Genomic DNA, 21,163 nt, shown 5'->3' on the forward strand with positions numbered 1-21,163 from the left:
CTTAGGCAAGTTGCCCAACCTCTCTGAGCCTTGTTCTTCCATCATTAGTAAAAAAGAGAAGGTTTTGGCTACCTCTTAAGGGGATACAAGAATCAAAGTGTGATGCTGTGCACACAGAACCCAGCACACTGTTCAACAAACAAGTGTGATTATTTTCCCAGGCCCGAGTCAGGGATCTTCCTCAAGTGTTCATCCTCAAGGTTCTCCTGCATCCGGCTCCCTGAGCTCAGCCATGCCCACGACCTGACGAAGTCAACTCCTTGACCTCTCTGATGACCACCAAAGCCCCATGGGTCTAGCCCTGACCTCACTCCAGAGTTCAGACACATCTCCACTAGGGCGTCCTTCAGGCCCCTAAACCCAGCACCAGCTCTTGTCTCCTCCACTATTCTCTCTGGAATTTGGGTAAGTCATCCTGGCCTTGGTTTCTTCATCTATAACACGATGTCGTTTGTAGAAGTTTCCAGCCAATCACCGAGGAGGCTGTCCCAGCCCTAACATCCTAGGATTCAACACCACTCTATCATCCCCCCGACTGAGCTCTACCTCCTCCCTACACTCCCCACCTTCAAAATCAGCGCCTTCCTTCTTCAGCAAACCCCAGCTTGAAAATTTAGGGTCAGCTTGGATTTGTCCCTCTTGTTCATGCCACAGCCCCAATTCTGGAAGATTCTGTCCAAGAGATGCTCCCCTATCTGCACACTCCTCCTTGTTGCCACCACCAGCAACCTCGCTCAGGCCCCAGCCCCAGCTTCCCCCATGCAGCCTGCCCTCGACTCTTTCTATCCATGGAGCTTCCAAACAGCCTTTGCATGGAGCCTGGGATTCCTCATGTCACTGTCAAGAACTAGACCCCACCATTGACAATCTCAGTGCCCTGGAGATTCTTTTCAGGTTAGGGATGAGGAGAGGAACATTTCATTGTGCTCAGGTTAGATATTCACTATGTATTAATTAAATTCATTTGGTCATTCATGCTTCTCAAAACACATCCCTTGGATGGTCATCTCCAATCCAAGACAGACAACGTCAGAGATCTCTTAGCAAATCATGAAGGGCTGGGGCCTTTGCGACTCAATGTCACACCCCTGTGACATTTTGCATTGCAAACAATTTCAGGGGGTCCATCTTCCCCCGGCCCTAGATAGAGCACAGTTTACTTCTGATTGAGCTCATGTTACAGGTGGAAAGACTGAGAAAGAGAGAAGAAGGGACTTGTCTGAGAATATGCAGAACATCTCCTCCTACCAGGCACTAGATCCTTGCGCAGAAGTGCTGAGTCCGCTCCCAGCTCCAGGCCCATGGCTTTGAGCAGCAGGTTACTTAACATCTAATGTCTTCATGCTATTTCCTCATCTGTGCAAGAACAGCCATGTCTACCTGGCGAGGCTGTAGTGAGAGATCATATAAGCATAGGAACGGGGCCCAGCCCCAGGCACAGAGAACAATTCTAGTTTCATTCTTTTCCTTGCTGTTTCTCTTCCTTTCCTGGCAGGATATGGAAGAAGGAAACATCGCTGCCATCTACAGTAGTCACGGAAGGCTTCATGGAAGAGGTGAGCCCTGCCTGGGCCTCAATTTTGGGTGCTGGAGGGAAGCAGGGCCCAAGAGTTATTAATAGGCTTGGCCTGATGGGCCCAGGGAGGCTGAATGTGATACAGACACCCAGCACCATGGTTGGGGAGTACCTGACACCGGAAGAGGAGGGGGCCAGGGGCTACGGGGAGTGCCACCTCCCAAAATAGCCAGAGCAGAAGCCTATATAGGTGGCCATCCCACCGCCAGGCTCACTTCCCGACGGGACCTCCCACCAGCCCAGCCTTTCAGGGCAGGCTTCAGCCCTCCACCCCCACCTGAGGTGAGTGGCAGCGACCGAGGTTGGAGGATAGACGGATGCAGCAGGATGAGCCAGCTGGAAGGGACAGCTACATCTCCCCTGTCCCTACTGACCCGGGTGGGGGGGGGTGGTGGGGTGCTGGAGGCAGGGCAGCTGTGGAATGTAGGGCTGAGAGTATGCATTTCTGCTTCTCCATGAAGACTCCTGGTGTGGCCTGGGGCAAACTCCCCCCTCCCTCTGCCCCCTGAGGCTGGGCCTCAGATTCCCCAGCCGTAGAACAAGAGGGGTGGAGCCAGACATCTGTGGACTCTGATGATGCCGTCAGAGGGGACCCAGAGGGCAGAGGAGGACTACCGAGGGCTGATGGGATGATCTCATGACATTGATGCTCCGGCTGGGAGGACTCAGCCCCAAAGGGGGTTTCAAGTTGATGAGAGAACTCAGCGGCAAGGAGAGAGGGAGGAAGGAGACGGAAGAAGAGTGGGCCCCTGTTGAGGCTCCAGCCTTTGCCACAGGGTCACTGCTTAGGGGCTCACCAGGAGCCAGGGTGGGGCTGAGATGTATGGCACCTGATAGAGCTGGGTCCCAGGCGCCAGGGAGGATTTGTGCTCTGCTCTGCTATTGCTTTGCTGTGTATCCTCAGACCACTCACGGATTCTCTGCGCCTCCGTTTCTCCACTGGTATAGCTGAAGGGTCTTTCAGCTGGGGAAATCCATTCTCCAGCTAGGAGTGAGCTGGAGTGAGCTGAGCCTGGGAGTTGAAATGATAGTGTAGGAGCCTGGCATGTCTGAGTCAGCAGCCCAGCTGGGGACAAGGTGCAGAGGTGATGGCAGTAGCAGCAGGGGCCAGGGCAGCTGAGGGATCCTGGGAAGTCCTGGACCGGAGAGGCATCAGGTCAGGAGCCGCAGTCTGGGTGCCTTGGAAGCCAGCTGGCGGGCTGTGGCCTGAAGGAGCTGACTCACAGGGAGGGGGCAGCTGGAGCCAGCAACGGTATCCTAAGGTTTCCAGGAAGGGCACCCATCCACGGCTAAGCTGCAGGAGACAAGTGTGGACAACGATGTCAGGGAACCTGAGCTACTGGGCAGCTGGACAGCTGCTCTCCCTGGGCCCCACCACCCAGGGCCACCACAGCCCCAGGCCCTGCCTACCTGCCCATACCTTAAGTTGCAGTCCCCAGGTCCTACTACATGGGACCACTGACATCAACACATCACTGAGAGACAGAAGCCCAGAGAAGGTCACAACCCAAGGTCACACAGGGACTTAGCGCAGCCCAGGATCTAGAACCCAGGCCTCCTGACTCCCTGTCCAGTGCTCACACACTCTAGAAGCAGCTGGTTGCAACTTGAAACCTTGGGAACCGTGGGGAAGAACACAGCTGATCTCTGGCTGCATAAAGATAGACACTGTGACATTTTTCCAGAGGTGAAGTTCAGAGCCCCCACGCCTGCTTAGGTTGTCTAGAAAGTGTGGTCAGAAGGGGCTACCCTTCTTCCAAACACATACGGGGCTTTCTGGGAGGGACCTTAGCAATTCCAAGCAGCCTCTCCCACCCTACTCTGCCCAAAAAGGTTTATGGAAGCAGGGGGAGTCTGGTCCCATGATGCCGGGACCCAGGAGACCAGGAAAGCAAGTAGTTAGTAGAGATCTGAGAAGTGTTCTTTGAAAAATCAGGCCAACAAAAAAATAAAAATAAAACAAATCAGGTTTTAGAATGTGCATCCCTGGCCAGATGTGGGATGGGGCACCCGAAGTGGGCGCCAGCAGCTATTGCTTGTCCCTGTCCCTGTCCCTGCCACCTCCTCCCTGCGTCTAGTGGGTCAGGTTTCACGACCTCAGCGCTCAGATTTTGCAGCATAAATTTGCGTCCAGGAAAGACCAGAGCAGAGGCTGAAGTAGGAGTGGAGAGAGAAAGGGAGCAGGGCCTAGGGGGTCCTGGGGTGCAGGCTGGCCGCTGAGGGTTCAGGATCTTCCCCCACGCGGCAGGACATCCTCGGAGGTTCCCAGATCTGACACCCCGCACCTCCTGCGTGTCCTTGACAGCAGGTGGACTTTCCAGACCCGGCTGGTGACTCCAGTGCCTCCTAAATTCCAGAGGTGGCCCCCTTTCCCTCGTGCCCTGGCCGCAGCCCCTGGGATCCCGCGGACCCCTGGCCTGGCGGTGCAGGAGCGGTAGCAGGTCTGCGCGCCCTCTTGCTGGCGGCCGGCGCTGCTCAGCCACGAGGCTGGACTGAGCCGCTCCCGCTGCGCTCAGAGTCCGGGCCCCTGGCGCCATGCCAGGCCCGGCGGGCGTGCGCCCGGCGCGCAGCACTGCAGCGCTGGTCATATGAGCAGAAATGATGAGAAAAGCACTTTTTAATCTTTTCGCACTTGCTCTGCCCGCTCAAACAGTTGCAGGATGTCGATGACAGACTTGCTCAACGCTGAGGACATCAAGAAGGCGGTGGGAGCCTTTAGCGGTGAGCAGCGCGCTCCCCTTCCATCCCTCTCCCCTCGTCCACCGCCCGCACCCCTGCACTCCGCGGGTTCGGCAGCCTGAGGGTCTTCCCCAGCGCGCTTCTGCCCACACTTCCCCCTGGGCGCCGGCGAGGTCGGGGCAGGGGCGTCCTTGGCAGTTCCCAAACTCTGTCCGGGCGAGACGTGGCGCAGGGAGCGGGCGGGGAAGCGGGCGCCCTGCCCAAGTTACAGAAACTTGAGGGTGCTGAAGGCCCGGTGGCTGGGAGGACTCAGGGTCCGGAACCAAGGGCGAAGACCAGGGTCGGAGGAGGGATCGCCAGGGTCCTTGTACGAGCTCTCTGGACGTCCTCTTTAAGGCACGTGGAGAGGACTGCAGGGCGCATCCCCGTCTCCAAGCGACCCCTTTCCTGGACCCTCATTCTGGATAGGACTTTTCCCGCCAGGCGGTAGCCGTTGTTGGCCCCCTGACTGCCCTAGTTCCTTTACTGAGATTCAGCAGCGGACCTGCGGGCGAGGTGACCTTCTGGAGCCGGCGCACAGCTCTGCCCAAGCCTGCACGGGGCACCTTCAGTGCCTCAGACCTCGGGCCTCCTTTGGCGGGCCGGGGAGGGGAACTGGCAGGCTCACCTCTCCCAGCTGCCCGGGACTTCACCGCTTAGCTGCCCGCCTTCCTCCTCCCCTGTCGTACAGATGGGGAAACCAGGGAACTGTCTTGGAGAGGACAACACAGTTGCCCAAGGTCACCGAACTGGGCAGAAGGGGTATTAGACCTGGGTTGCCCAGCCTAGTGTCGGAGGTGGACAGGGCAACTTTCCTTGCCTCTAGCCGTGTGCTGAGGGGAAGAGAACATGACTTTCACAGCCACCTCCTGCACACAGACACACACACACATACACACACACACACCCCTACACATACACACACACACATACACACACACATACACATATACACACACACATACACACATACACACACACACACACATATACATACACATGATACAGGATCTAACATTGTACCCTTCCCCAGGTGTTCTAAAAGAGGACCCCAAGATACAGAAAATCGCAGGTAGAAAAGGACTCCCATTTCCTTTCTGCTTTGCACCCCCTCCCCTGGGCACAAGAACCTCTCTGGGAAGCCACCCTCCCAGGGTCCTGGGATAACCCTCTCCCTTCACCTCAAGCCCATCTGGGAAGAAACTTAACTGGGTATTTCTCGGGAGCCTCCCAACACCCCCTTCCCACCGCCTCCTAAATGGATTTCTACGCAGAGCCAGGACTTCCGGGTCTGCCCCTCCTCCTCCCTCTGTGTGACCTTGAGGGAAACCTGACCTTTCTATGTCAATTTTCTGGTCACAGAGTTTTTGGCCAAGAAAGAAGGTCAACCCTCCTCCCCCTACTCCCAGGACCATGTTCATGCCCCCTTCAATTCCCCAGCCCACTCCCAACCAGCTGGCACCCAAAAGGCTTCCTGGACACGAGGTTCTCAGAAGAACAAAAGCCTTTGGTTCTTAGGTGCTGCTCCCATCATCAGGAATGGGTGCAGTGGAGGCAGGGTGTGGGGGCAGGCTTGAGAGCCGGGGTGGTCTGGGTGTGAGCACACCTCTTCCACTCCCAGCCTTGTGACCTTGGACAGGGCATCCTCCCTTGCCCGGGCTCCCTCAGTCCTCCGATGGAGGTGGGTACCTCTCATTCCCCACAACTGGCATGCGGGAATCCATCAACAAATGCTTTGACATCCTCCATTCTCCCACGCTTCCCTACCAGCCTTTCTGGTCCTTATTTGACCCTGCTCTTCCCCCCACAGCCATTGACTCCTTCGACCACAAAAAGTTCTTCCAAATGGTCGGCCTGAAGAAAAAGAGTGCAGATGATGTGAAGAAGGTGTTTCATATCCTGGACAAGGACAAAAGTGGCTTCATTGAGGAGGATGAGCTGGGGTAAGCGGAGGCCTGCAGGGGCTGCCCAGCCCATGGCTGTGTGAGAGGGAGTGGGGGCTGGGACTCTAGCTTCCAAGTGTCCATCAGACCTGCCTTTCACTCTGCCTGCTTCACAGAAAGTAACGGTGCGTGAAGGCAGTGCTCGGACCCAGGGCACCAGGGGAGAAGGCTTCCCGGCACTATTGCTTCGGAAGAGTAAAACCTCAGCTGAAAGTGGAACTAACTAGGTTAAGTGATAGCCACTTAATATTGCTAATGGAATGATGCTACTTAATAATTTAATACAAATGAAGAGGCAGTTTTTGTTGCTGCCTAGCACCACAGGCAGGGCAGAAAGCATTCACTTGAGTATTTCATTGATTTTCATTTGTCTGACAATTACCACCTTCCTGCAGCCCCCAGCCCTCTGGTACTAGTGTGGCTGGTGCATTTTCTGGGCAAGCCAGGGATGCAGACCCAGCTCTGGGGGTCCAGGGGTCCTTGGAGAAAAGCAGAGAAGGAGAAGGCTGTGGCTAGGAAAATGTATGCCTCCATCTGCAAAACCATCTCCTGCCGTAATCCCCTCGGCCACCCGGCCATGTCTACTGACTCAGGTTGCCTTATGTCACCTTCTGGCCAAGAAAGCCTTGAGTTTTGTCACAAAGAGAAGGACGGGGGGTGGGTGTAGGGAGAGGCCTTTCAAGTAGTGACTTCCCCAACCATCCTGTCTCCCTGCTAAACCATTTCACAAGGGTACCTTCTGAATGTAAGTGGCTAGAACCTTCATATTCTACCCACTTACATCCAACATGCATGTACACTTCTGCACACACACACACACACACACACACATTCACAGAGGCTGACTTCCCCCGTCCTCCAGGCATCACCTTCACTGGGAAACCTCCCTGCTCCTCCCCTCACCCCAGGCGGGCAGATACAGCTTCTGAGTGCCTTCCTCCACTTCCACCGTCATTGTGCCCATCACACTGTGTGGTCTCTCTTGGAGCCTATGACCTCCTTATTTTTTTCAGTGCCTTCCGAAGATCACTACTGTGACCCCACTTTCCAGCATATGCCTGACACAGAAATGACACTTAGTGGATACTTGTTGGATAAATTAACCAGTGTAGGTGCCCTCCCTGAAGTGGGATCAGCCCTTCGCTGAGGACAGCCTGTCCTTTCCTGAATACTCATCCACGAAAGCACAGCCACCGAGCAGGCTACCTGGCACAGAGCATCTGTGTGCGTGACTGCTGCTCGCTGCCTGTCCCAGCCACCCCTTTCCCCATGCAGACACCAGACCACCCTCCATCCAGTGTCCTGCAAGGAGACCTCGGCCTGACTCCCTCACCGGCTTTCTCCCTTTTCTCCTCCAGATTCATCCTAAAAGGCTTCTCCCCAGATGCCAGAGACCTGTCTGCTAAAGAAACCAAGACGCTGATGGCTGCCGGAGACAAAGATGGGGACGGCAAAATTGGGGTTGACGGTGGGTAGCGGTGACCTGGGGTCTGGGCATATTGTGGATCTTGGGGTGTTGGATGCAAAAAGTTTGAAGTTATGTCTGTCACAAGGAAGGGATGATATAGGGCCCCTCACTCCCCCAGATTAGAAGATAAAAAGCTGTCCATTAGGTCTGAGAGCTCTGCCACATACTCCAGACAACGGAAAACTGGTGTGTTTTCCTAATTTGAAGACCTAAAAGGAGTAGATTCTGGTTTTCCTGCTGGGTAGGGGATCCAGGAGGATTTGGGATTTTTTTTTTTTTTCTCTGAACTCAGCCTGCACGTTTGCATGAATACTGATCCAAGCTCTGCCCAAACTGGCTGTGTGACCTTGGGCAGTGTCTCTCAATCACTGGGCCTCTGTCTCCCATCTGTAATCCAAGGAAATGAGGCCAACTAATCCCCAAGGATCCTCTGCCTCTCTCATTCTCAGATTCCAGGGATGGAAATTCCTATCTCCTCTCCTCCTCAGCATCTTGTCCTGGTGTCCTGTAACCCCCCCAAGTCTCAAAACCTGTTTGGGTTTTACTCAAATGTACTATTCTAGCCTTGCAGCAGAGCCAGGAAAAACAGTAAGCCAGAAATCAGCGGGGAATTCGGACGGGGAATACCTGGCCCTGCCTTGCTTTGCAAGCTTCGATGTTAGCACAGATGAGAGACCAGTGGCCCACTGTCCACTCCTTTCTCCATTTGGCTCCATGTGGCATTCATACAGCGCACCCACATTGCCTTCTCTCTTAGCATCATGATTTCCTCAGGAATTATCTCCAGTTTGCAGGTGGGCAAATGGACTTTGAAGGTGCTTAGCCTAGTTCAAAGAGCTAGGACACAGTGGTGGGGCAGGGATTTAGAACCAGGCCTGAATGAGTGTTTGCAGCATGCTAGGCTGCTGTTTGCTCCCATAATGGGCTTTTCTGCCGATCTCAGAGAAAACTGTGTGTAGGTGTTTGGCCTCTGGGCCCCAGGCTATCTCGGTTCAAATCCCAGCCCTACTGCTTTCGAGCTGTGTGACTGTGCGCAATTAGATAACTACTCTGGGCCTCTGTTTTCTCATCTCTGAACTGAACATAATGATAATTCCGATAGGGTGATTACAAGGGTTAGATGTGTTAATATGTAAAGTGCCTAGAGTAAATGCTATATACGCATGTATTAGCTAATTTATTTAAAACTAGGGACTGTGTTGCATTCATCCTTCTAGCCCCAGTATCTAGCCAATACCCCACACAAAGCAGGTTCTTCATAAACATCCGCTGCCTGAGTATAAAACCCAGACCCCCATGCTCTCCTCCCTCTCTGCCCCTTGCCAGCTGTGACCTTGAGCACATCACCTCTGCACACCTACGTTCCCTTGCCCGGCAAATGGGGTGCATGAGCTTCTCCTAAGACCTGTTTGGACTCGTTGTGAAAATTAAGTTTCTGTGAATACAAAATTGCTTTGGGAAAGGTACAAGGAATATGAAAGTAGGTGTATGCTTATTGCTTATGAGCTAGAGGGTTTTTTTGTTGTTGTTTGTTTCTTGTTTGTTTGTTTGTTTCCTGCCAGTAACAAGAATGGAGAATCCCTGTCAAAGTCAAATGCAGGGGGTCCCCTGGCCGTCTGATGCCAGCTGCCCTTCTTGTGGCTGGGAGGGAGGGAGGTGGTTTTAAAGGAGTGGAGTAGAGGGTACTGGAAAGGCTTCATTGGCTTGGCTGCTCCTCGGGCTTCTGGTGCTTGGCAGATCCTCCCTCACACCCCCATCCCCACAAGTCTGCTTATCAGACAGCTCCACCCCAAGCCTTGGCTCCCACCTCAACCCTGACCCAGGGCTCCAGACCTGCCTTCCATTTTTATTTGCCGCCAATATGCCATAGCTCAGAAGCCCTGGGCCAGGTCTTCATGGCTGACTGCTCACAGACAACCTACATGATGAAGAAAAACCAAGCCAGACCTGGCCCAGTTCCCTGCCTCCCTCCCTCCCTCCCTGCCACACTCAGATCTTAAAGCATCAACTAAACTCTTCTAACAGATCCAGCAGATGTTGACTGAGTGGCAACTCTGTGCCTGGCAATGGAAGAGGTAAAAATAATTCAGGCCTGTTTCCTAACTGGGTGCCCCTGAGCAGCTGCTCCTTAGCCCTGAGCCCCAGCTTCCTCATCTGTAAACTAGGCATTATAACGTGAGAATGTGGCCTGTAGTGCCCAGCACATAGCAAATGCTCAATAAACAGCAACTCCAATGCCTTATTTATTTATTTATTTAGAGACAGTCTTTCTCTGTTGCCCAGGCTGGAGTGCAGTGGTATAATCTCAGCTCCCTGCAACCTCTGTCTCCTGGGTTTAAGCAATTCTCCTGCCTCAGCCTCCCGAGTAGCTGGGATTGTAGACACGCACCACCATGCCCAGCTAATTTTTGTATTTTTAGTGGAGATGGGGTTTCACCATGTTGGCCAGAATGGTCTCGATCTCCACCATGCCCAGCTAATTTTTGTATTTTTAGTGGAGATGGGGTTTCACCATGTTGGCCAGGCTGGTCTCAAACTCCTGGCCTCAAGTCATCTGCCCACCTCAGCCTCCCAAAGTGCTGGGGTTACAAGCATAAGCCACCCACCTGGCCATACAATGTCATTTTTATTGTCTGCACATTGCTTGCACACATATACTCAAACAAGTGATAGTGCCAGCCAGAGGCAGAGGTGCAGGCATCAGGCATTTTGTGCAGACTCGGAGGCTATGCCACAGGCTGTAGGGGACAGAGGGAGTGGGGTCCAGGCAAGGCATTGGCATCAGCTGGAAACTGTAGGGTATGTTCAGAAAGGGGCAAGAAGATTGCTTTGCCAAGAATGGGAGGAAAGACTTATTAGCTGGGCATGTCATGTGTGTCCAGCCCAGTGTTGGGTTTGCTTACCTCATTTGACCTTGGGATGACAGAGGACATAAGTGCAGATGTAGAAAGGGCAGCCCAGGGAGTGAGTGCAAGGTCATGCTGCCAGCAAGTGCCAGGGCCAGGATTCAAACCCAAAAGCGTGGTCCAGGCCCACCTGTGCAGCCTCCATTGAGCTCATAGGCAAGACGTAAAATAGACAATGAGCATAGGCCACCCTGAGGCACTGGGGCCCCACACCTCATGCTTTTGAGGTGGGAAGATGCAGACACCCCCTTCCTCACTCCCAACCCCCTAACGCAGGAAGGGTGCGTGCAATGATGCCCAATAGGTGGTGAGATGGGAAGCAGAGCCTTTTTGGAGCCCAGGACATTCTGTTTCAGATACTCTGCTTTGCTGTCACTCTCTCTTAAGGCCAGAGGGCCCAAGCCCCACCTATAGCTGGAAGATGCCTTCAACTCCTGGTAGGATCTGGGGCATGTCCCAGAGAGCCCTTCTAACCATAAAGTGCCTCATCTTTAAAACCATGAGGCACACCAGGCATGGTGGCTCACACCTGTAATCCCAGCACTTTGGGAGGCCAAGGCAGGTGGATCACAAGGTCAGGAGTTCAAGACCAGCCTGACCAACATGGCAAAACCCTGTCTGTACTAAAAATAAAAAAATTAGCCGGGTGTGGTGGCACATGCCTGTAATCCCAGCTACCCAGGAGGCTGAGGCAGCAGAATCACTTGAACCTGGGAGGTGGAGGTTGCAGGGAGCCGAGGTCACACCATTGCACCAGCCTGGGCAACAGAGCAAGACTCCGTCAAAACAAAAACAAAAAACAAAAAACAAAAAACAAAACCATGGGGCGCATAACTAGCCAATTACTGGGGTACATTCCAGCCCTGGGATTTCACAGATGTCCCAGTGGATAAACGTCTACACAGAGGACCACTTCAGTATTTTGGCTCAGCTGCGTGACCTTGAATGACGATGGCAATAGCATCTAACTTCATAGAGCACTCAATACATGCCAGGCACTGTGCTTAGCATTTCCCTCATTTAATCTTCCTAGCTATCTCTGAAATGTACACTACTATGATTCCCATTTTATAGATAGGCACACTGAGGCTCAGAGAGACTAAGGGCTTGCATAAACCCTTTAGGCTAGGAAGAGAAAAGATCAAGGTCTGAAGTCAGGTCTGCTGAGCTCCAAAGCACATGACCTGTGCTGCCTTCATTCATTCATTCATTCATTCATAGTTTAGTTTACAATAAGATGATTTTATTGATTGACTTATTGCCTATTTCTTTCTCCTCCACTAGGATGTCAGATCCGCTGAACAGGAACTTTGTTTTGTTCAGTTTCTAATCCCAGCACCTAGCACAGGGCCTGGGCCATAGTAAGAGAACAAGAAAAGTGTATTGGTTGAATGAATGAATGAATGAAATGAACACGTGCTCAGCTCTGGGCAGCACTGTGCAGTGATGAGGATGCACAACTGCTGTATGTAGGGGGAGATGATCTGCAAGCTGAGGTTGGGGATCTGTGGGGACTTGTCTGTAGCAGGTGCTGGGAGAGCCCCAAACCAGGGACTGCCTCTCTTCCCTGCTCTGTTCATCCTTCTGAAGGTGAGTGATATTTACCAGGTTCTTGAAGATCCTGTATTGAAGGGAGGCGGTAGGAAGACAAAGTTCTAATAATAACCCTTTGCATTCCTGTCTCTGAGGCAACTACTTCCAGGAAACTCAAAGGCTTTTATAGATGTGGTTGATTGATTCTCAAAGGCCACCCTAAAAGGCTGGCGCAGGGCTGATATGGGGAGGGGCTTAAGGCTGAAAAGCAAAGAGAAGCTAGAAAAAGAGGTGAAGGGTGCCAAAAAAAAATCTTTGTTAAAGCACCTGCAGTTGCAAAGCCCAGGCATAAAAAGCAGACAAAGCAGACTATGTGGCAGGTGCCTTTTCAAATACTTCACCTTCACAACGGGTCTCCAGCTGGGAGTCGGTGTCAGCATCACCTGGAGGGCCTTTGGCAACACAGATGGCTGTGCCAGACCCAGGAGTTTCTGATTTCTTAGGTGGAGCCCACACTTTTGCATTTCTAACAAGTTAGCAGATGGTGCTAATGATCTGGCGAACCACACTTACAGGACCACTGCCTTACAATAATCCTAGAAAGTAGATGCCATCACTATCCCCATTTTGCAAGTGAAGAAGCTGAGGCATCGCGAGAAGTGACATGCCCAGGGTCTCTCTGTAGCAGAGCTAGGACTGAGGCACAGTGGTCCAGCCAGGACCCTCTGCCATCCTGCCTCACATGGGCATGTGTCCCCAGCCTGGGCCTTCCAAACTCAATGCCTGCCCCCACAGAATGGGCCGACCAGCAGGAATCGAGGTTAGCATCCATTCCCACTTCCTGTGTGCCGAGTGCTGCACACAGGCCTTACCTCTTTTAACTCATTCAAACCTCCCAACAGCTCTACAAGATATCTTTATTACTGATACATACAAGGAAACTGAGGCCCAGGGAAGCAGAGCGACTTGCTGTGAAGCCTCGGGGCCCTCTTCAAACCTTGACTCCTAATATCTTGCTGCAGAGAAGATCCGCACGCCCCACGCGCACACGTGCCTGCACGCAGTCCTAGTTACATTCTTCCCGAAACCCATTCCCGGTGATGGATCCACTGCCCTCTGCTTTAAGCGTGTCTAGACTCAAGAGTCTGGGGTTTGCATTTTGCTTCTGTTGCTGAAACGTAGTCATCATTATTGTCTAACCGTGCAGCCCCCCGCCACCCACTCCCGTGCCTGAAGGAATTTGCCTTTTCTGCTTCCCTCTGGCAAAATCTGTTCTCTTTTATCTTTAAGTAGCTTATTTACTGTGAGAGTCGGAGCAATAGCGTAAGGCCTTGGGCTGTGGTGGAACCCCTGAGTCAGGCAGAAATTAGAAAGCCATATGCTGGGCATCAGCCATGGGAATGGCTGTATCTTTTCCTCTTTCAGGACATCCATTCCCACACCTGGAAAGTGGGGAGAAAAATACTCACCTCACAGGGTGGTTGCTCAAATGAAATGATTCCTTTCCTCTTATTTTATGGGAATGCTTTGCTTGTAACCCACCTAAAACCTTTGGAAATTGGTGGAATCTCAATCCTCAACAGAAATGAAATGGAGTCTAAAGCAGGAGAAAAGTGAGAGAGGGATAGAAGGAGAATTTGCCGGTCTCCCTGTCATTCTAGCCCTCCGGCCTCTATGGGGATTTGATTTCTAAGTAGGACAAGATGCTCATATCAAGGCCAGCCCAGGGTTTTGAGGGCAGAGCCCTAAGGTATACTATGCTTTGTCCCATCTCATTGCACCCTGGTACCAGCTCAGTGAGGTGTAGGGGACACTGTGATCCCCACTGAGAGACGTGAAAACCAAGGCCCCGTAGACAGTAAGTGCCAAAGTCACATAGCAAGTCCTTGGCCCAACGGGACCCGGGTCTCCTGACTCCACCACTCCCTCCCCTAAGCTGAGCTGAGACGTTTTAGTTATAAATGGCTTCTGTGCTTAGCAAGCTGCTCCTTTTATTCCCGTGTGGACTTTCCCTAGCTCTGGCCTTATGCTGCACTAGAAAAGATTTAGCAAGGGGAGAGGAAGCAGTCTTCCTTACATAACTGGCCTTCTGTGAAAGGGAGCAGCTGCTTGGTGGAAAAAGACGTTGCCCTCCATGCATCCCTCTCCTGCCTCTGGGGGTTGCAGCTTGAGTTAGAACGCGGGACCATTAACTCCAACCTTTGAGGAAGAGACGCACCCTGGCCCCAGCCACGCCTGTTAGAATCTTTCTACCTGAGTGACACTCAGCCTCAGTTTCTCTGTAATGAAGGTAAGAGAGCCGACGAGGATGAGGTGGAGTAACACACCGTGCGGTGCCTGGCACAGAGTGAGCCGCAGAACTGTTGACGCGGCCTCCTCGTGGCTGTCTGGCTTGACCCGGAGTGACTCTGCCTCCCAGTTCTCCAGGATGGGAAGGTGATCCCTGTTTGAGATACCAATTTATAAGAAACCGAGCCCGGGAGCTATTTAGAGGCGAGGTGATAAACCAGGAGGCCGGCTCCTTCATCCCGGTCATCACGGTCATCACGACAGAGGGAGGGAAAGAGCCTTCCAGCCGCTGACTCAATGGCCGGCTCAGTTTCGCTTTGGGCCATCAGTGTGTGCTGATCTCACCTGTCAATAGCTTCTAAATTTGTCCAATCCCCACAGCCTTGGACTAGGGCAGACCTAATTAGGCTAATTTCGGTTTCCTAAGGGGAAGAAAAGAACAGAATCCTCCAGTCCTCTGATCCTCCCTCTGCTGCCTCCCTCCCACCCCCGTCCCTACCGTCTACCTCCTTCGTCTCTTTCTGACTGGACAATGACGACATCTGCGAGCTGGCCCCAGAGGGGGTTGGGCGAGGTTTTAGCCTGCAAAGGTACTGCTGAACTTGCTTGTCTTAGAAGAGAATGACGATTCTGGATGCCTCCAAAGGAAGACTGTCTCTTCTACCTGTCAACATTAAGAGTTGATTTAGTCACATTCCCACTGTGTGCCAGGCACTGTGCTGGGCACTCCTTCTCCATTATCTTCTGGAGCCCTTACCATAACCCTATAAGGAGATAGTCCCAGTATCCCCATTTTATAGGTGAGGAAACAGGATCAGGAACTAAGTTGCCGTGGATGGGTGTGCTGGAGGTGGGATGCTATCCATCTCACTGATGGGATAGATGGATTGGAAACTTGTACCAGGTTAGCTGGTTGCTCTTTAGGTTTTCCGTGCCCTCTGTTTATATCTTCCTTGCCCTGCTTAGTTTCAGGACTTTCGTGGTTAATGTTATGTCGAAGCTCCAACCTGTGTGGGTTGTGCTGGGGAGATCCACACAGCAGGTGGAACTAACACTTAGAAGTTACTATGTGCCAGTTGTGTTACCCCATCTGGTCTTTCTAATAGCTATCTAAACAGGCATTATTATACCCACTTTACAAATGAGAAAACTGAGCTTCGGAGAGCTAAAGTAGTGACTGATGGCCACCTAGCCAGGTAGTGATGGAACAAGATTCAGACGTAGGTCCAGGGTTGCTGGACGGTTGTAGGTAGGTGCCGGGGTGGAGGCAGGAAATGCTGGGATCCTAAAGACAAACAATGGCAACATGAACAACAATGATGCTGACAATTACCAGTTACAGTGCCATTTAGAGCCTCCTGCTTCTGCTGGGCAGTAGCCAGGCATTTATAGGTTTGGTTTCAAAGTGGCTTGAGGTATAGAAACACTTTGGTTGCAACATCACCGGATACCGAGAGCTTGCTGTGCATCAGGCCTGTGACCAAGAGCTTTAGTGCTGGCTCCTCTGAACAACTTAAGGAAGTAGGTACTATCATGAGCTCCATTTGACAGGTGAGGTGAAGCATCTAGTTGAAGGCCACAGGAACAAGAAATGGGAGCTGGGTGTTACCCCCAGCTTGCTTGCTCCAAACACCATGTGACAGCCGGAAAGGCATCTTCTAGACCCGACACTCACTCATAAGAAAACCAGGACCAGGGAAGATGAGGTGTGTTGTCCAAGGACAGCAGCAGATGGCAGCGCCAAGACTAGAACCCGATCGTTCAAAGCTGCATTCGCCATCCTGGGATCCTACCTACTGCCAGTTCAGCTGACCCAGAGTTTATGGGATCTTTGTTTGTGGGTTTTTTTTTTTTTTTTTTTGAGACAGAGTCTCGCTGTGTCACCCAGGCTGGAGTGTGGAGTGCGGTGGTGTGATCTCAGCTCACTGCAATCTCCATCTTCAAGCCGTTCTCCTGCCTCAGCCTCCTGAGTACCTGGGATTACAGGTGCACGCCACCGTGCCTGGCTAACTTTTGTATTTTTAGTAGAGATGGAGTTTCACCATGTTGGTCAGGCTAGTCTCGAACTCCTGACCTTGTGATCTGCCCACCTCGGCCTCCCAAAGTGCTGGGATTACAGGCATGAGCCAACGCACCCAGCCAGTTATTTGTTTTTCTTTAAGGAGAGACCTGGGCATTTTAGAGGAAGGGTTTGGCTAGGAGACCTGTTAGTTAATTGACTGGCTCCTAAGATCAGCCCTGAGGCAGACATGAAAGGCACGGAAGAGGTGGCTCCTGCCCTCAATTTATCTACAAAGTCGCCTGTTGAAGGTTCTGAGGGGATAAAATTAGAATTCCGTGTTCTCTGCTGAAGGCCAGCACATGTGGCTATTGTGATGTCCTGGCTGCTTCAGAATAGATTGCAAGGTGGGCAGAGGGGCTGATTTAAGAGGCTTTCAAAAACCCCACAGCTCCAAAGTACCTCCCAAAGTCTGACTCCAAAATGCCTGGCTTTCCATCACTGGAGAGTCCCTCATTGGTGTCCCTGGGCCACAGTCACACCAGCTGCACCAAATCCCATCTAGTGTGAAGGTGATCAATGGGCTCTTTACTGATGAGTAGCCTGACAGCCCATAATTTCTAGAGTGAGGATGAAGGGGTCAGTGCCCCATCTGTAAAATACAGGCAAAGGTGTGTCTCTCATGGAGTAGTCATGAGGATTCAGTGAGCTAATATATGCAAAATGCTTCCCACATTGGCATTCAATAAATGTTAGTTACTAGCTATAATTAATAAAAGTACTACTAATAAAAGACATCTCAATTTCTAGAGTGAGGATGAAGGGGTCTGAAGCACAGAGAGGACCAGCTTCCCCTATTGACAATCTCTCCACGAGCAGGCGATGGCAGACAGGCTCATGCATCCTTTATCCCAGGACAGAGAAACTCAGTGTCCCCAAACAGGGAATGCCAGTGCTGGTTGAAATGACAGGTTTAAGTTGGAGAGGGCTCATGCTTCTGCCTGAGCTGGGATGCTAGCCCTCTCAGAAGTAGCCTCTCCATATTTGTGTAGGGGGTTCCTGAGGCCGGAGGCCAAGTCCTGGCTCTGGCTCTTGTTTTCCACATGACCCTGACACCTCACCTTCCCAGCCTCCATTTCCCCATCTATAAAATTAGAATCCTCCCAGACTGTCGTGTGAATTATGTGAAGTAAGTCAGAGCTTGTTGAACCTTAAGAAGGACTCATGAGCCATCTCATCCATCCATCCATCCATCCATCCATCCTTCCTCCATCTATTCCATCCATTCATCCTTCTCTCCCTCCCTCCATCCACCAACTCCTCATCCATCCATCCATCCATCCATCCCTCCATCCATCTACTCCTCCATCCATCCCTCCCACTGTCGCTCCCTCCATCTGTCCATCCATCCCTCCATCCATCCACCCAGCGCTTATTTACGAGCACCTACTGTGTGCCAGGAACACTGTGGCTGCCAGGAGAGCAGTGAATGAGAGAGAGGCTCCCCTGCCCTCCAGAGTTTGTATTCTAGTAGGGAGAGACCAACAAAAATAAGTGCATGAATAAGATCATTTCAGAGAGTGCCAAGGACTATGAAGTAAATAAAAAAGGACTAATGAGATGGGGTGGTGATATTTGAGCTGGGACATGCGTCACTCTATACCTAGGTCAAAGTAGGTGAGAAACCACTGGGATGAAGAAGGAAGCCTAAAAGCATTTCTAGCTTGAATCATGTCTGCTGTGTGACCACGGTCAAGCTGCTTAACTTCCGAGCCTCAGTTTGTTTCCCCATCTGTAAAATACAGGCAAAGGTGTGTCTCTCATGGAGTAGTCATGAGGATTCAGTGAGCTAATATATGCAAAATGCTTCCCACATTGGCATTCAATAAATGTTAGTTACTAGCTATAATTAATAAAAGTACTACTAATAAAAGACATCTCAAAATAACCACCTGCCCCACCGAGGTCCTGGAAGATCACAGACTCCTGGCTGAGAAAGCAAGCACTTTCACACCTGCCCTGTGGGAGGGATTCTGTACAAGTGTTTGTTGTTTTTGTATTTATTTGATACTGCATCCTTGGCACTGCTATTACCACTCGGCCAGAGAGCCTGGGGGTTTCAAGACCAGCTGGTGGACCCTCACTCTCGGTCCCGCTCTGCATCCCCCATATCCAGGTCACCCACCTTTCCTATCCTAGGACACCCTAGGGACAGGAGAGCATGGTGTCTATTTCCTAAGTCAAACCTTAGAAAAGTGAGGCACCCAGGTATGTTATGTATCCCTTCATCTGGTCAGGGGCAGTGCCAGGTTATTTATTTATTTATTTATTTATTTATTTTTTGAGACAGAGTCTCACTCTGTCACCAGGTTGGAGTGCAGTGGCGCAGTCTCGGCTCACTGCAACCTCCACCTCCTGGGTTCAAGCAATTCTCCTGCCTCAGCCTCCCAAGTAGCTGGGACTACAGGCACGCGCCACCACGTCCAGCTAATTTTTGTATTTTTAGTAGAGACAGGGTTTCACCATGTTGGCCAGGATTATCTCAAACTCTTGACCTCGTGATCCACCCGCCTCAGCCTCCCAAAGTGTTGGGATTACAGGGGTGAGCCACCATGCCCAGCCCAGTGCCAGGTTATTTCTACAATACAGCATGTGTTGGTTTGGTTTTTTGTGTGTGTGTGTTTTCACTTTTTTTATTTTGAAGTAATTGTGGATATACAGAAGAATTGCAATGATAATACAGAGAGTCCTGTACACCCTTCACCCAGCTCCCCCCATGTTAACACTTTACATAACTGCAGTACAATGATGCAAACTAAGAAACTGCATAGGTGGGATTTTACATTTGTATTCCATACAAAGTCCAGGGAGGACGCAGCTCACCTCAAATGAGTCCCAGATACTTTTTGTGGCCTTTTTGAAGCCATTTCATGACCAGCTTTTTATTTGTCTTTCCCAAGGAATTATTACTGGCCCCTCTCTTCACTCCACTGACAGATGAGGAAACCAAAACCCAGAGAGATACATTTTCCAGCAAATAGGGCCAGACTAGGCCTGGAAGTTAGGCCTAACTTTCAATCCCCAGCCTGTGATCTCCCCACATCACAACACTGCATTTTATTTTTTCTTTCTTTCTTCTTTTTTTTTTTGTTGTTGTTTTGTTTTGAGACAGAGTCTCATTCTGTTGCCCAGGGTGAAATGCAGTGGCACAATCTCAGCTCACTGCAACCTCCACCTTCTGGGTTCAAGCAATTCTCCTGCCTCAGCCTTTGGAGTAGCTGGGATTACAGGCACCCACCACCACACCCAGCTAATTTTTGCATTTTTAGTAGATACAGGGTTTCACCATGTTGGCCAGGCTGATCTCAAACTCCTGACCTCAAGTGATTCACCTGCCTCAGTCTCTCAAAGTGCTGGGATTACAGGCGTGAGCCAGTGTGCCCAGCCAAGACAACACTGCATTTTCTAGGGTGATAGGAACTTGCCTGACACCTCACACTCTCCACCAGGCTGTGATATGGCATCTCAGAGACATGTAGTGGCATATGGCAGCAAACTCCTTGTCCTCTCTCATCTGCTGGGGAGAAAAACAGCAGAGAAGTCCAGAAATATTACTGGACCCTGAGCCTCAGTTTCTTCATCTGTAGAATAGGAACAATGACAAAATGCACCAGATAGGATTATTGCCAGAGTCAAATGAGATATTGCATATAAAGTGTTTCGAATAGTGCCTGGCATATGATAAGCATTCAGAAAACTATTATTATTAATGCTATTGTTATTATTGTAGTTATTATTATTGATTTTGCGTGTGGCATGACATGGTGAAGCAAAAGATATGGTAGGCCCCTCATGTTCCACCTCACTTCACTCATCTGCCCACTCACTCATTCATTTATTCATTCATTCATTTTCACACACACACTCTGGGGCTCCCACAGCAGAAGCAAGAACCCAGAGAAAGCACCGCCCAGGGCCCTGCAGTCAGGTGGGGACAGTCTCTCTTGCATTCCAGCCTCTGACTCACTTTCCTTTGTCATTTTCTTCTGCAGAATTCTCCACTCTGGTGGCTGAAAGCTAAGAAGCACTGACTGCCCCAGGTCTTCCACCTCTCTGCCCTGAACACTCCATCTCAGCCCCTCTTGCCACCCTCCTGCGTTTCTGTTCAGTTTGTTTATGTTATTTTTTACTCCACCCATCCCCTGTGGCCCTCTAATGACACCATTCTTCTGGAAAATGCTGGAGAAGCAATAAAGGTTGTACCAGTCAGACTCTGCTTGCTGAGGAAGAGCCAGGCCTAGTCAGGCATTGGCTTTCCAGATGCATCTGGGCAGGGGGTGGGGGCCAGATTTCAACAGTTAGAAAAGATGTGATAGGAGAGAATGGAAGGGAACAGCCTCTTTTTTGCACTAGGTACTAAGCATGGCACTCTACAGAGGTTACCCACTTATTCCCTAACACCACCCCATAAGGTAGGTGATGAAACTCCCATTCTCTAAAAAACTAAGTCTCAGAGAGGGGAAGTGATGTGCCTAAGCCCACAAAGATAGGATTTGTTAGTGTTGGGGTTTGAATGCAGGTCCATGGTTGAGAAGGTGGGTGGGTGGGTGGATGGATGGATGGATGGATGGATAGATGGATAGATGATGGATGGATGGGTAGATGGGTGGGTGGATGGGTAAATGGATGGATGGGTGGGTGAAAATGGATGGATGGATGAATGGGTGGGTG

The 21,163-nt window shown here is 51.2% G+C and overlaps 1 protein-coding gene across 1 annotated transcript; it reads left to right on the forward strand.

Moving 5' to 3' along the window:
• The first annotated feature begins 1,815 nt into the window (after nucleotides 1-1,815).
• Nucleotides 1,816-20,703, forward strand: PVALB (parvalbumin). The gene is made up of 5 exons (XM_011964303.1): nucleotides 1,816-1,858; nucleotides 4,230-4,297; nucleotides 6,105-6,237; nucleotides 7,596-7,705; nucleotides 20,485-20,703. Exons 2-5 carry the CDS (start codon nucleotides 4,237-4,239, stop codon nucleotides 20,511-20,513), a joined length of 333 nt encoding a protein of 110 aa, XP_011819693.1. The 5' UTR covers nucleotides 1,816-1,858; nucleotides 4,230-4,236; the 3' UTR covers nucleotides 20,514-20,703.
• Nucleotides 20,704-21,163: the final 460 nt, after the last annotated feature.

This window comes from Colobus angolensis, unplaced genomic scaffold (genome assembly GCF_000951035.1).
Source record: "Colobus angolensis palliatus isolate OR3802 unplaced genomic scaffold, Cang.pa_1.0 Scaffold65, whole genome shotgun sequence".
In the NCBI taxonomy this organism is placed as follows: domain Eukaryota; kingdom Metazoa; phylum Chordata; class Mammalia; order Primates; family Cercopithecidae; genus Colobus; species Colobus angolensis.

Bases quoted from the DNA above. Each gene is read 5' to 3' on its own strand.
- PVALB (XM_011964303.1), top strand. From the start codon at position 4,237: ATGTCGATGACAGACTTGCTCAACGCTGAGGACATCAAGAAGGCGGTG. The intron at 4,298-6,104 runs GTGAGCAGCGCG...TTCCCCCCACAG, and splicing joins GGCGGTGGGAGCCTTTAGCG to CCATTGACTCCTTCGACCAC. The intron at 6,238-7,595 runs GTAAGCGGAGGC...TTTCTCCTCCAG, and splicing joins ATTGAGGAGGATGAGCTGGG to ATTCATCCTAAAAGGCTTCT.